General features: G+C 43.3%; 1 protein-coding gene across 1 annotated transcript in view; it reads right to left on the bottom strand.

Annotated features, from left to right (window-relative positions):
- The window catches only part of RORA (RAR related orphan receptor A), a 690,447-nt gene extending 688,838 nt beyond the window's left edge, over nt 1-1,609 (bottom strand). The window contains exon 1 of the mRNA XM_069483271.1: nt 1,360-1,609. Within this exon, the coding sequence (XP_069339372.1) occupies nt 1,360-1,525 (166 nt within the window). The 5' untranslated portion in view covers nt 1,526-1,609. The remainder of the gene's footprint in view (nt 1-1,359) is intronic.
- Between the last annotated feature and the right edge of the window lie 11,610 nt (nt 1,610-13,219).

Below are 13,219 nucleotides of genomic sequence, written 5' to 3'. Positions count from 1 at the left end.
AGAGGAGGGGGCGCGCTGGGCCAGTGCCCAGGCCGGAGAGATCCTCTCAGTCCCCAGCCCCGGGCGGCTCGCGCGAGCCCGCTTCCTCCGGAGTGACAGGCGTGATTTATACATTATTTACAACAGTAATTAAAGCCGTAGCTTCCTCCTGTTCTTTACAAACTCCAGGCGCATTCAAATAAATAATCCCCCACCCCCACCCCCGAGAAAAACCCACATCAGGTTCCAGAACCTTTAAGAAAGAGGGAGAGAGTGAGCTTTCCTCAACAGCTTACTTTAACTACGACAGGAGGGGACAACGGAGCCGCCCCCCGCGCACGCACACACTCCAAACACCGAAATGAAGAGTAAGAATCGCCTGGGGAGGGGGAAACAGCGCTCGCACGGTCCAACCAGCATGCAACTTGCACTGACCATCCCCGGGTTCCTGCAGAAAGGCTTAGAACCTCAGAGAGGGAAGGATTCCCAGGGCAGAAATAAGTTTGGGTGCCTTTCGGTCTTTCTTTTTCTGCTTGTTTGCTTTTGTAGACGCTCCCTCCGAACGCGCGTGGAGCGCCCCACAGGACCGCCGCCCTCGGCGCGCTGGCGCGCACACGCCCCCCGCCAGCCCCGGCGCCGGGCTCCGAACCCCGGGTCTGCAAACTTGCGCATCTCGGCTCGCTGCGCCCGCCAGACAACTTGGCGAGCACCTCGCGCGCCCGCACCCCGCTTCCTCCGGCCCTTCCTCCAAATCCCGAACCCACCGCGGTGCTCCAGAGAAGGTGCCCACGTCGCCCCCAGACCCCGGAGCGCCCCCTCTCTGCCCCCAGGGCTTCCCAGGTCGCTCAATCCGCCCGTCCCTCACCCCCAGCTTTGCTGGGGACCGAAAACACACCCCCGACTTGGTCAGCCGGGGCCGAAACTGTCAAGAGGAGAAAAGGTAAACCGGGAGGAGGATGACCATAAACAGATTTTTTTTTTTTCTTCTTAAAAGGACACTGCCGCTTTAAAAGTTTCTTTCCCGGGCCCCCACTCCCCGGTCTCCGTATTTTGGGGGAGCATATTTGATTTCAGCAACGCGGTTTTCCTCCTGTCTTTGCAGAAAAATCAAAGCCGAGGGGTGAGCCCGCCGGCTGTCAACCCTCCCGCCGCCTCCCCCGCCCCCCTTTGCTCCCGCAAGCTGAGAACGGGCTGCAAAAGTTTGCAACATTTCTGGGGGGCGGAGGGGGGAGGGGAGGGGGGTGCTCCGAGCTCGGGGCGCCGCCGCAGGCTCGCGCGCGGCCGCCGGACCCCGCGCCCCGGGCGCCCGCTCCCGGCCGCCCCCCGCTCCGCGCCCGGGCTCCCGCCGCCCCCTCCCCAGCCCCTCTCCCAGCCTCCTACCTCTGCTGGTGCTGGAATAGCTCTGTCTGCGCACCGGGGCGGGCGGCTCGCTCTTGCGGGCGGATTCCTGGTTCAGCGGGGTCTCCCTGGAGCCGGCGGCCGCGTCCGCGCCGCTGCTGCCCGGCTCGCTGGCGGCGGGGTCGGGGGCTGCCGGAGCTGACTCCATGTTTTTTCCCAATGTAGAGATCGCTGGAGATGGCGAGCTCCGAGACTCCCTCTATCTTCTGTTTTCAGAGCAACTCTATGGTACCAAAAAAAAAAAAAAAAAAAAAAAAAAGGAGAAGGAGACCGGCGAGAGCAGGAGGGAGAGAGCAGGCGGCGGCGGGCGAGCGAGAGCGCGAGGGAGCGCGCGGAGTGTGTCTGGGTGGACGTGTGTGTGCGCCCGAGAGGGGACTGGAGGCGGGTCTGGCCACAGGCAGCGCTAGCGAGAGCTTCTCCAGCCGGCCCCCACACCCACATTCCCCACCCTCCAGACCCCAGACCGAGAGCCACAGACTGGCTGCCAATTTTGGGAGGTGGGGAAAAGAGGGGAGGAGGAGGGCAGAGCCTCCCGCACCCCAGTCTTCCCCTCTGCCCAGCCCAGGGACAGAAATGAAAATCGGTGAGATGATTCTGTGCCTACTTCTGAGACTCTCTCGGGAACAGAACTCGTCCCCATCCGCACCCAGCCTGGGAAGAGACACATCCGATTGTCCACGTTGGGAATTCGCAGGTAGCTCCCCGCCAGCCCTGCCCAGGGCTGAGGAGAAACTAAAAAGGAATTAGAACTGGACTGACACCCCAAGGAAGGCGGAGGATGGGAGGACGTGGCACTTTTTACTTTGGGATGGGACGGTCAGTGGGTTGCCAATTTTGGTTAGATACATCTGTGCGTCTAAAGCAGATCTTGTGAGTCTAGAAAAGCCACGGACAGCCAATTTCTGCTGTGGTTGAAAGAGGTCGCCTTCAGCTCCTTTGCTGTTTCTCCGCAAAGGATCTAGAAACCATTTGGCAGGGCACTTTCTACTGAAGAAAACTTTGGCCTGTTTGGACGATGACTGTCTTAGCTGAATGAAATATGCCACGCTGCATCTAGCTCATGCGTGGCTGCTAATTGTCAATTCCCACTGGTACGTTTACTATTTAATGTACAGTCTCATCCATAGAAAAACAGATATACTAGAGAGGCTTTAATAATGTCTGGACTCTGGATGATAAAATTCAGACAATTAACAACTTCTAATAAATCACATTATTGTAGACATCATTCTCCACCCTCCTCCCATTGAAACACACCCATCCCCTAGTAGGTGCTTAATGAAACCCAAGAAGAGGGGAGAATTGCATCAGTATTACCTTGACCCCAAACTCTATTATGAAGAAACAATACAAATTGGATGCATGGAAAATATTCAAACGGTAGTAGCCCCGTTTCTCTGCCTCAGTACTCAATCCACCATTGCCTTTTACCTGAGAAGACACTGATGAAATCAGTCCATATTTAACATTTGCCCCCATCTTCCTTTCAGAAGTCTTGAAAATTTTGACAATACAAAATATTATTATATACCAGAAGGTGGCATAAATATGTGTGTTTAAGGGGGTGGGGTGGGAGAGGGAATTGGGGAACATTTTGCTTTTGCTAACTTTCTGGCTTGGAAAAATACTTTTAAAAAAGATAAGAGGGGAAAACCTAGTTAGATAATAGCTTAAGAGGAACCTCCATATGCAAATTTCACACATGGTTCCTGTTACTCTTACTGATCTTGATCTGATTTCAAATACACAATGCTCTTTGTCATGGTCTGTGTGTTAATCAGCAAAACCTGTGGTCCACTCTTGGGGTGATGTAAATGAGATGTGAACAGTTCTGATACCTTAATCCCATCTCTGCAAGGATCCCTGGCTTTAGCCTGTCTGTTGGCGCCTACAAACAATGCCACGATTGTCTCCTCCATCCCAAATCAGATGTGTGGGTTTCCCCATACATCAAAGCACAGATTTCCAGAGCAGCCTTCACTCCATTTACTATCGGTTAGCCTGTTAATAATGCTCTTGATGCAATTGACCTAGCTTGTCACACTCAACTTTCCTAAAGAAACAAATATATCAAAGTGTACAGTTTAATAAACAACTTCCTCTAGGACCGTGAGCATCTCAAAATACATCCATTGCCTCATATTTATTTTAAAATACTTTTAAAAATACTCTTCATATGATATTTCACCAATAATTCTATTTGGGATGCAAGTGACTTTAAAAGTATCCCTGACTTCCTTTTAGGTACCAGTAGCAACTTGTTAACATTTTTGGTTAAGTCTGTTCCCCTGGACAGACTTCAGTGGGTTCCTCCTTGTTCTCCTTTCAGTAAGTGGTATGTAGTCACCCCGGAAAGACCTTCCAGAAAATGGTCCTAGTGACCTTAATCAATTACAATAGGCTCTCTATATCCCCCTTCAGTGAAAGATCCCTGCTCCAAAAAGCCATTTCTCCTAACTCTCCAAGACAATTACTGCCTCTGCAATTTAAAACAATTGGGAACTCAAGTGCTTTCCCCAAGGGAGAAATAAAAGTGAGTTAGATACATTCCTTGGCTGTCAATCATTGTTACTAAAGTGTAAATTACCTGGATTGGAGAAGCATTTGAAGCCCAAAAAGCACAGTGATTAGGTTTATATTTCTTTCCTTCCTTCCCTCATGCCCCTTTCCCAATTACTAATTAAGGCTTTCCAATTTTCCAAATATTTGGAGAGATAGGAGCCTTCTGCTCAGTGACAAAGGGCAACAGTGTTTGCTTAAAAATGGTTATTTTACTTTGCACTACTGACAATGGCTTAGAAAAGGTGTGCTTTATAAAAGAGATAAGCCTAAATTCAGCTTTTAGCAACTTCTCTTTTGCTTCCCAACCCCATGAGGACCCTCCCTGCCTCCTTGCCAATCCCAGGCTCCCCTCCTAATGGTGACACTACTTTTCTCCTACTCTCAGGTAATTACAAGGAAACCTCAGAGTTAGCTTTGACTCCTCTCTCTTTTGCTCCTGTCCCTAGCTCTCCACATCCTAACATACTTACCGAATGCCTTAAATTCTACCTCCATGACATGTGCCCCTTCTTTCTGCAGCCCTCCGTCCAGTTCCAGATGTTATTGCCCACCTAAACCATTCCAGTAACCCCCCAGATAACTGGCCTTCAGTCTTATAACCACTCTAATCCATTCCAGATAGCACTGCCAAGTTAATTACCCTGAACTACAGCTCTCATTTCCCACCATGTCACTCCCCTGCTTACAAGACTTTAATGGCTCCCCATTGCCTATCCAATTAACTACTAACTAGTCAACATGATATTCACTTATCTACCTCACTTATTGCTGCACTCCTGCACCAAGAATGGCAGGTCCATCTTACCTCATGGAAAGGTGTGGACTCCAATCAAGCAATGCTATCTCCCATGGGTGGAAGATAGGGAGTGTGGCACTCATGCCAGGAGTTTGCCTTGCATCCTTATGTATCCCCTACAAGCCACACGTCATCCTCAGGCGATGACACATGCTGCTCCCTAGTCCTCCAACCTACCTGTAGTCCATGGTACATGAATAGTTGCCTCTGCCTCTTCTACCTAAATGCTCTCCCTGCCTTCTCTCTTTACTGAATCTACCGTTCTTTCAAGGCCCATTCTAAATGAACTCCTCTGGGGAGCCTTCCCTGATTTGCCCCAAACCAAATACTTGAACTGTCTTAGTGCTTTGCACCCCTCTTAGGATATTTGGCATGCTCTATCCACCTTGTGCTAGGGTTGCTTGAACATTTGTCTTATCCTCCCTGATGGAAGATACGTTCCTTTGAAAACAGGGATTATGCCCTTGCACATAGTAGGCATTCATTAGCCTTAGTGGATGTGGGGAACAGAATTGATGAAGTAATCATAAAGTAGCGTGTCCACACGGTGATTGCATTACACAAACAAGGATGAAAACCTAAACATTTCAACTTTCAATCACTTGAAATAAGCCTTTCCTTCCTGGCTAAAAGATTCATCGGCATGTATGGGCTGTTAAAATTTATGTATGCAAAAATGGTTGACAGTTATTTTCTTGCCTTTCTTGAAGAGGCAGAGAAGGAAAATGATGGAAATACATAGTAGAATTTCCTAGGGAGCATAGAGCTTTCTACAACATACATAAGAACAAAGAAGACAGAAAATTAAAACTGAGTGCCCAGACAACAAGTTTCCTTTCTTTCAAGGAAACGTCAAGAAGCTGCAGCTGGGCCATATGCTGAAAACAGAAGAAACTCAGATGAAAATGTGACACTGCTCTTGGACATGGGAGGGGCTCCATCTTGCCACAGGGTCTGTAGTCAGGGTGGCCCCCCACTGGCAAAGTCCAGAGTAAGAAGAGCCCTCCATCAAAATCAGAGAAAAAAATGTTGTGTCCTAAAGTCCTCCTGGGTGGGAACAGGAGAACCAGCTTGCCAGACAGTAGGAAATAAAGATGAAGATTGAAGCATTGCAGTGTCCACCTTGGATGACCCACTCCACTCCTGCCCCCTTTATAGATGAGGAAATGAAAATGCAGACAGGAGAAGTGACTCGCTCAAGGCTACCCAATTAATCAGTGGCACGACACGATGGCTTCAGTCTGCCTGATTCAAACCCAACTCTGCCACATACTAGCAGTGTGGCTGAAGGGAAGTTACCAACCATTTCTATGCCCACATTTCCTCATCTATAGATGAGAGTTGTTGGGGGAGCAGTTAACACATTAACTGCAGTGTGAGTTGTATTTAATTCAGGCTAGTTTTGAGCCCGAGGCCTCGTGAAGCATATGTAACTGCAGTTGGTTCATGAAAATCTTACTTGTTGATGTTCTTATTGTTACAATTAATATTGAAAATTTAATTGCATATAACTTGCACATAGAAAATGATAAAAAATAACAAATTTTTCATTAAATTAGAAAGAATCATTTTGTTTTCAAAGTTTTTATTCTATTTTCATAATAAAACACTGTGGCCCCAAGAAAGTTTTTTTCTAGTGTGGCAGTCAGTGTGTTAAATAAGACGATCCTTCTGAAATGCTCAGCATTCTAAATTTTGCTATTATCATTTTTCATCTTTCCAGATGTAATAAAATACTGTATAGAACTGCACTGTCCAGTACTGTAGCCATTAGCCACACGTGGCTATTGAGTTCTTGAAATGTGGCAAGTCCAAATTGAGATGTGTAATGTGTTAAAATCTGCATTAGATTTTGCAGATTTAGTACAAAAAATGTAAAATGTCTCATTAATAATTTATATCCATTGCATGTTGAAATAATAGTTTGGCTATATTGGGTTAAATAAAATGTATTATTCAAATTAATTTCATCTCTTAAGTTTTTAAAATCTGGCTACTAGAAAATTTAAAATTACTGTGTGGTTTACATTATATATCTGTCAGATAGTGCTGGTATGAAACATCTCTGGCACATAGTAGTTATTCTAACAATTTAGTAAGAGCAATTGCTGGAGCTCACCTGGGGGCACCACTGGGTCAAGAGTTAGTATCTTCTTGTCATCTCACAAAATTCTAATTGTGCACCTGCTATTTGCAGGGCATTGAGCTGGGTGCTAAGGAAAATAGAGACAAAGCTATTGTGTCTTGCAGGGAAGGTAAGATGTGCACACCAAAACTAAGTGGCATTATATGCCTCTCTTACAATTATTTAGGGATGAGGCTTAAACTGCCATAGAGACCTCCCTGAAGCAGCTAATGATCTTCCTCAGGGCATGGAGCAGGAAGGGCCTTGTCTTGGGCAGCTAATATTCCTTTTGATAGCTTCTGGAACTGGGGCTATGGAGTTCAAAAAGAGAAAAGCATTAGACAAGATGCAAGTGCCAAGGGACATAAGGAACAAGTCTTCTGTAGCCCAGTGTTTCCAACAGCATCACCTGAACGTCACCTAGGTGAGATGAAGTGATATTGTATTGGCCTTAGTGTCCTTCATAGAACCATTATGACCATACCGAGAGTGAGTTCACTAATATCTGTGGCTTTGAAAAACACAAAGATAAAGAAGGCTAGACTGTAAGCTTCTTGAGGGCAGGGACCTTGTCTCTCTTGTTCACCTGTGCATCCCGGTGCCAAGCACTGTGTCTAGTACGTCATAAATGCAGTATTTGTTCACTGAATGAATGAGTGAGTGAGGTATGGTTAAAATAAAAAAGGAAACTGTGATAAATCAACAAATATGTGAGTACAATTTATTGAGTTCCTATTATGTTATACATACTTTCTTATGTCTCATACTTATTTTATAGATTAAGCTTTTCCACTTTGCCATAAAGCAATTTACTTAACTTCTCTAAGGATCCATTTTTCCATCTATAAAATGGACATGAGGACTTTTTTTCCAACTACTAACTCCGCAGCAGTGTCGGTGAGGATCAGATAACATAACATAGATGAAAGTGATTTGGAAATTCTAGTCTTTGCAATAGAACCACTTATGTGTTGCTCAATATGATTGCCATTAGCCACATGTGGCCACTTAGCACTTCAGATACGACTAAGGAACTGGATTTTTTCCCCTTTTAAATGGACTGTTTTTAGAGTAGTTTTAGGTTCACAGCAAAACTGAGCAGAAGGTACAGAGATATTCCATATATCCCCTGTTCCCACGTGGGCACAGCCTCCCTCACTATCAACATCCTGCATCAGAGGGTACGTTTGTCACAATGGATGAACCTACATTGATACATCATTATCACCCAAAGTTCATAGTTTATGTTAGGGTTCACTTTTGGTTTTGTTGATTCTGTGGGTTTGGACAAATGTATAATGACATGGATCCACCATTATAATAGTATCATACACAGTAGTTTCATTGCCATAAAAATCCTCTGTGCTCTGCCTAGTCATCTCTCCCTTTCTCCAACCCCGGGAACCACTGATCTTTTTACTGTATCCATAGTTTTGCCTTTTGAAAAATGTCACATAGTTGGAATCATACAATATGTAGTCTTTTCAAATAGGCTTCTTTCACTTAGTCATATGCATTTAAAGTTTCTCCATGTCTTTTCATGGCTTGATAGCCCATTTCTTTTTAGCACTAAATAATATTCGATTGTCTGGATGTACCACAGTTTATATATTCACCCACTGAAGGCTAGCTTGGTTGCTTCCAAGTTTTGGCAGTCATAAATAAAGCTGTTATAAACATCTGTGTGCAGCTTTTTGTGTGAACATAAGTTTTTGATTCCTTTGGGTAAATACCAAGGGGCATGATTGCTGGATCATATGGTAAGAATATGTTCAGTTTAGTAGGAAACAGCCAAACTGTCCTCCAAGGTGGCTGGACCACCAGCAATGAATGAGAGTTCCTGTTTCTCCACATCCTCCCCCAGCACTTAGTGTTGTCATTGTTCTGAATTTTGGTCATTCTAATAGGCATGTTATTGGTATCTCATTGTTGTTTTAATTTGCACTTCCCTAATGACATATGATGTGCAGCATATTTTCATATGCTTATTTGCATATCTTCTTTCGTGAGATGTCTGTTCAGGCCTTTGTACAATAATTTTTTAATGGGGCTGTTCATTGTCTTGTTATTGAGTTTTAAGAATTCTTTGGACGTTTTGGAGAGCAGTCCTTTATCAGTTGTATCTTTCCAAATATTTTCTCCTTGTCTGTGACTTGTCCTTTCATTTTCTTGACACTGTCTTTCAGAGAGCAGAAGGTTGCTTTTTCAGGTTTTGTTTTTGTTTTTGTTTTTTGAGTCAGAATCTTGCTTTGTCACCCCAGCTAGAGTGCAGTGGTGTCATCATAGCTCACAGCAACCTCAAACTCCCAGGTTCAAGTGATCCTCCTGCTTTAGCTTCCCCAGTAGCTGGGACCACAGGCACGCGCCACCACAAGCAACTAATTTTTCTTTTTCATAGAGACGGGGTCTCGCTTTTGCTCAGACTGGTCTCGAACTCCAGACCTCAAGTGGTCATCCTGCCTTGGCCTCCCAGAGTGCTAGGATTATAGGCATGAGCCACCATGCCTGGCCAGAAGTTTTGAATTTTAATGAAGACAAGTATATCAATTATTTCTTTCAGGGATTTTGTGTTTGGTGTATTTAAAAAGTCATTGTCACACAAAGGCATCTAGATGTTTTTTTCCTATGTTGTCTTCGTAGAGTTTTATAGTTTTACATTTTACATCTGAGTATGCAATCCATTTTGAGTTAATTTTTGCGAAGAGTATAAGGTCTATGTCTAGATTCACTATTTTGCGTGGGGATATCCAGTTGTTCCAGCATCATTTGTTGAAAAGACAATCTTTTCTCCAATGTATTGCCTTTGCAAAGATCAGTAGCCTATGTTTGTATGTACCTATTTGGGGGCTGTCTATTCTGTTCCATTGATCTTTTGGTCCATCCTTTTACAAATAGCATAATGTCTTGATTATTATAGCTTGGAACTGGACTTTTAATTTTATTTAACTTCAATTAACAACATTAAATAGCCACATGTAGCCAATGGTCGCCATATTCAACAATGCAGACTGTTATTTTCAAGTTTTAATCTTTTGAACTTCTGAACCACTATCCCATGAATATTCATGTGTAGATTTTACATTTTACAAATATTTATTTTGCTTCTCTTACAGGAAAGATGCTGTAGGGGATTCTAAGATGAATCAGGTAGATCGTACATCCTTTATGAGGAGGTAAGACAAGTTCATAAGCACCTGCACTTTAAGATATGAAGTATCAAGTGCCCTAGAATGGGTTCAGGTAAAGGGTCTCAGAAAAAGCACCCAATGTTCCCTGTTGGAGAAATCAAAGAAGGCTTCCTTCAAAAGGAGGCATTTCATGAGTTGTTTATCCTGGAGTCAAGACTAAAGATACAAATTTGGGAAGTGCTTATGGAAACAGATGAGCTTTTTGCAAAGAGAGTTAAGATCACTGACTCCATTTGTATTCTCCAAGTGGACCTATTCTTAGTGTAAGAATTTCCCTGTGCCAGGCAATGTGCCGCCAGATGGAATAGATCTCATACATACATACTTTTCCACCTTAGATCAGTGGTTCTCAAAGTATGGTCCCCAGACCAGCAGCAGCAGCCCCTGGGGACCTATTAGAAATCTAAATTCTCAGATCTCAGCCAGACTTACTGAGTCAAAAACTCTGGGGGTGGGGTCCAGAAATTTGTGTTGTAATTTTGGCGATTCTGATGTACACTCAAGTTTGAGAATTACTGTCCTAGATTCAAGACCACCTGATTCATAACTGCACAAATGTGAGCACCGTGAATTCCAAAAGAGGGCTTTCCTCATGAGAGATAAGATCCATGCCTGTGTGCACCTAACAATCTTTTGATTTATGATTGCAGCACATCCACAGAATAACTAAGTCTATGTGTGCCCAGTCATTTTGGTGATAGTTACATAGAGATGGATTTTTTTTTTTTCTGTTCTCCCACAAAAACTTGGAGAGAGCTTAAATTTGAAAATTACAAAAAGAAAAAAAGAAAAGGAAAAAAAAAGCTGTCAAACTAGCCTGGGGCACTGATGATTCAGAATGCCAGTTCTGCCCTGGTGAAGATAGATATTTAGATGGAGGCCCTGTGTGAAACTGAGTAAGAAATCAGCAGGAAATATTTTCTGCTTAACAGATCAGAAGGGTGACAAAGACAGCAGCAGTGTTCCAAAAAGCTACATCATGGTAGATATTATGGGTCAAACTTTCCTTTAGAAAAAGTTCTAAGTTGTCCCTCTCTCTCATGCCAGAAGAAATGTTCATTTACCTAAAATGTTGACCATCTCACTAATTTTTTTTTCCTGTTTTAGGTATGTCAGTTACATCTTACCCAAAAATGCTGCCTAACAAACCACCCCAAAACTCAGCAGCTTATGGCAACAACACTTCCTTCTCATTCTTATGACTGTGGGCAGGCTAGGGTTCAGCTAGGCTTGGCTCCAAGTCGCTGATTGTGTTTTGTTCTGCTCTGCACGTCTTTCATTCTTCCTGGGACGGTGATTGACCAAAGCATGCTCTTCTGGCAAAAAGCAGGTACACAAGAGAGCAAGCCCATCCACCAAGCACACGTCAAACTTTTGCAAACATTGCTTTTATTCACATTCCATTGGCCAAGTCACATGGCCAAGTCCAAGGTCAAGGGGCCTGGAGGTGTCTTCCGCCCCTTCAAGAGACCATGACAAAGTGACAAAGATATGACTCTGATTCACTATTAATAGTACCAGGACATAAAAAATGGAGGCCAATAATTCAACCACCCAGGATGTCTTATCTCTAGATCAGAGGTTCTCAAGCTTGGCTGCACATTCGAATCACCTGGGGAGCCGTAGAAAGTTCTGATGCCTGAGTGCCACCCCCAGAGATTCTGGTTTAATTGGCTTGGGGTGCAGCCCAGGCTGGGAGTAGTAAAAGCTCCCCAGGTAATTCCAATGAACAGCCAAGTCGGTGACCCACTGGTATTAAACCAACTGCTATTGATTAAACAAACATAATTCTGACCACTGCTTTAGGAAGGACCCTTTCCCATTCATTTTGGGAACTCCCCATCTTTTAAGACCTTTTACAATTAAAGCACATTACTGTGTCAGATGCAATTTCACTTCTCTGGTGAGCATCCTCCGGTCAGATTCATAAAAAGGTATCGTCAGAGATTTTCTTAGTGTTGAATTCTAATGAATTGCTGGTGATTCTGTTTGTTACTTATCTATTGTTAAAGTGAAAACACTGGTGTGGGTGCTAATTGTTAACTTTCTACATTGCTGAGGTAGAGAATCCTGCTGTGTCATTAGGAGTTAGAATCTACCTTCTCAAGGCACACAACATTTGCACAGGTAATGCACACATTTATTGTGCTTTTCATTTATTTTCACATTTTCTGTATGTGTGTACATTGAGAAAGATTTCTCTTTTTTTTTTTTTTGGTGACTTCTGGCATTCAAAGTTCTGTAAATACATGGAAGTTATAAGGAAGCTTATAACTGTTTTTAGGACCTTATAAAGATCTCTTCTAATGGTTTGGGTTTTGTTTTTTTTTTTTCCTGCCATAAATCACTCTCACCCTTTGTAAACCATGCTTCTTCCCAGTGGAGTTTTTTGTCTCTGTATGCATTTTTAGTCCTAAAACTCTCATGTCATTTATTCTATCACTAATTTTATTTCACAGTTTTCAATTTGGGATATTTTTAAACCACTTTATGACACTGTGAACATAAAAATATGGCATTATACCCCATTTTCTGATTTTTTTCTGTTTGTAAGAAAAATAATATTTAAAGACCACTCCATGTTTTGGAAAATCTTTCATATCTTTTAGGGATCTTCTAGATAGAGTGATCAAGCAAAACATCCTCCCACAATTTCCCAATATGTTGTCTGGCTCTTAGAGCTTATTTGTTGGAAAAAGAAGATAAATCATCAGTTTGCATATTATTTCACCCCTCAATTGATTGCTGGCTGTCAAGATGCTTGAGATTTTGAATAACCAATCAAATTATTAATTTTTGGATGAAATTCCATAATACTGTGGCTAATTACTGATGCATATGCAGAGTTGGGGGGAGCTCTGTATAAAGCAACAAAAATATGGGTGTCTAAGGCGAGAAAAAAAAAAAAAGATGCATCTGCCCTGCACATGAGTCACTGAGAACATATTGGATACATTTATCAGAGTAGGAAGCACTATAGAGTCAATAACATTTCACTTTGACACTTACTTCACATCCAAAAGTTAGATCCACAAATATTTTCTTCCCTGGGACATGGTGTCATAATAAAGAAATTAAAGCCTTGGGACTACACAGCTGTTACCCTTCGCTTTTATTCCTTGATGATATGACCAAAAAAAAAAAAAAAAAAAAGCACCATCACATACCAAC

This window comes from Eulemur rufifrons, chromosome 2, assembly GCF_041146395.1.
Source record: "Eulemur rufifrons isolate Redbay chromosome 2, OSU_ERuf_1, whole genome shotgun sequence".
In the NCBI taxonomy this organism is placed as follows: domain Eukaryota; kingdom Metazoa; phylum Chordata; class Mammalia; order Primates; family Lemuridae; genus Eulemur; species Eulemur rufifrons.
This window is presented reverse-complemented; position numbering and strand designations above follow the sequence as displayed.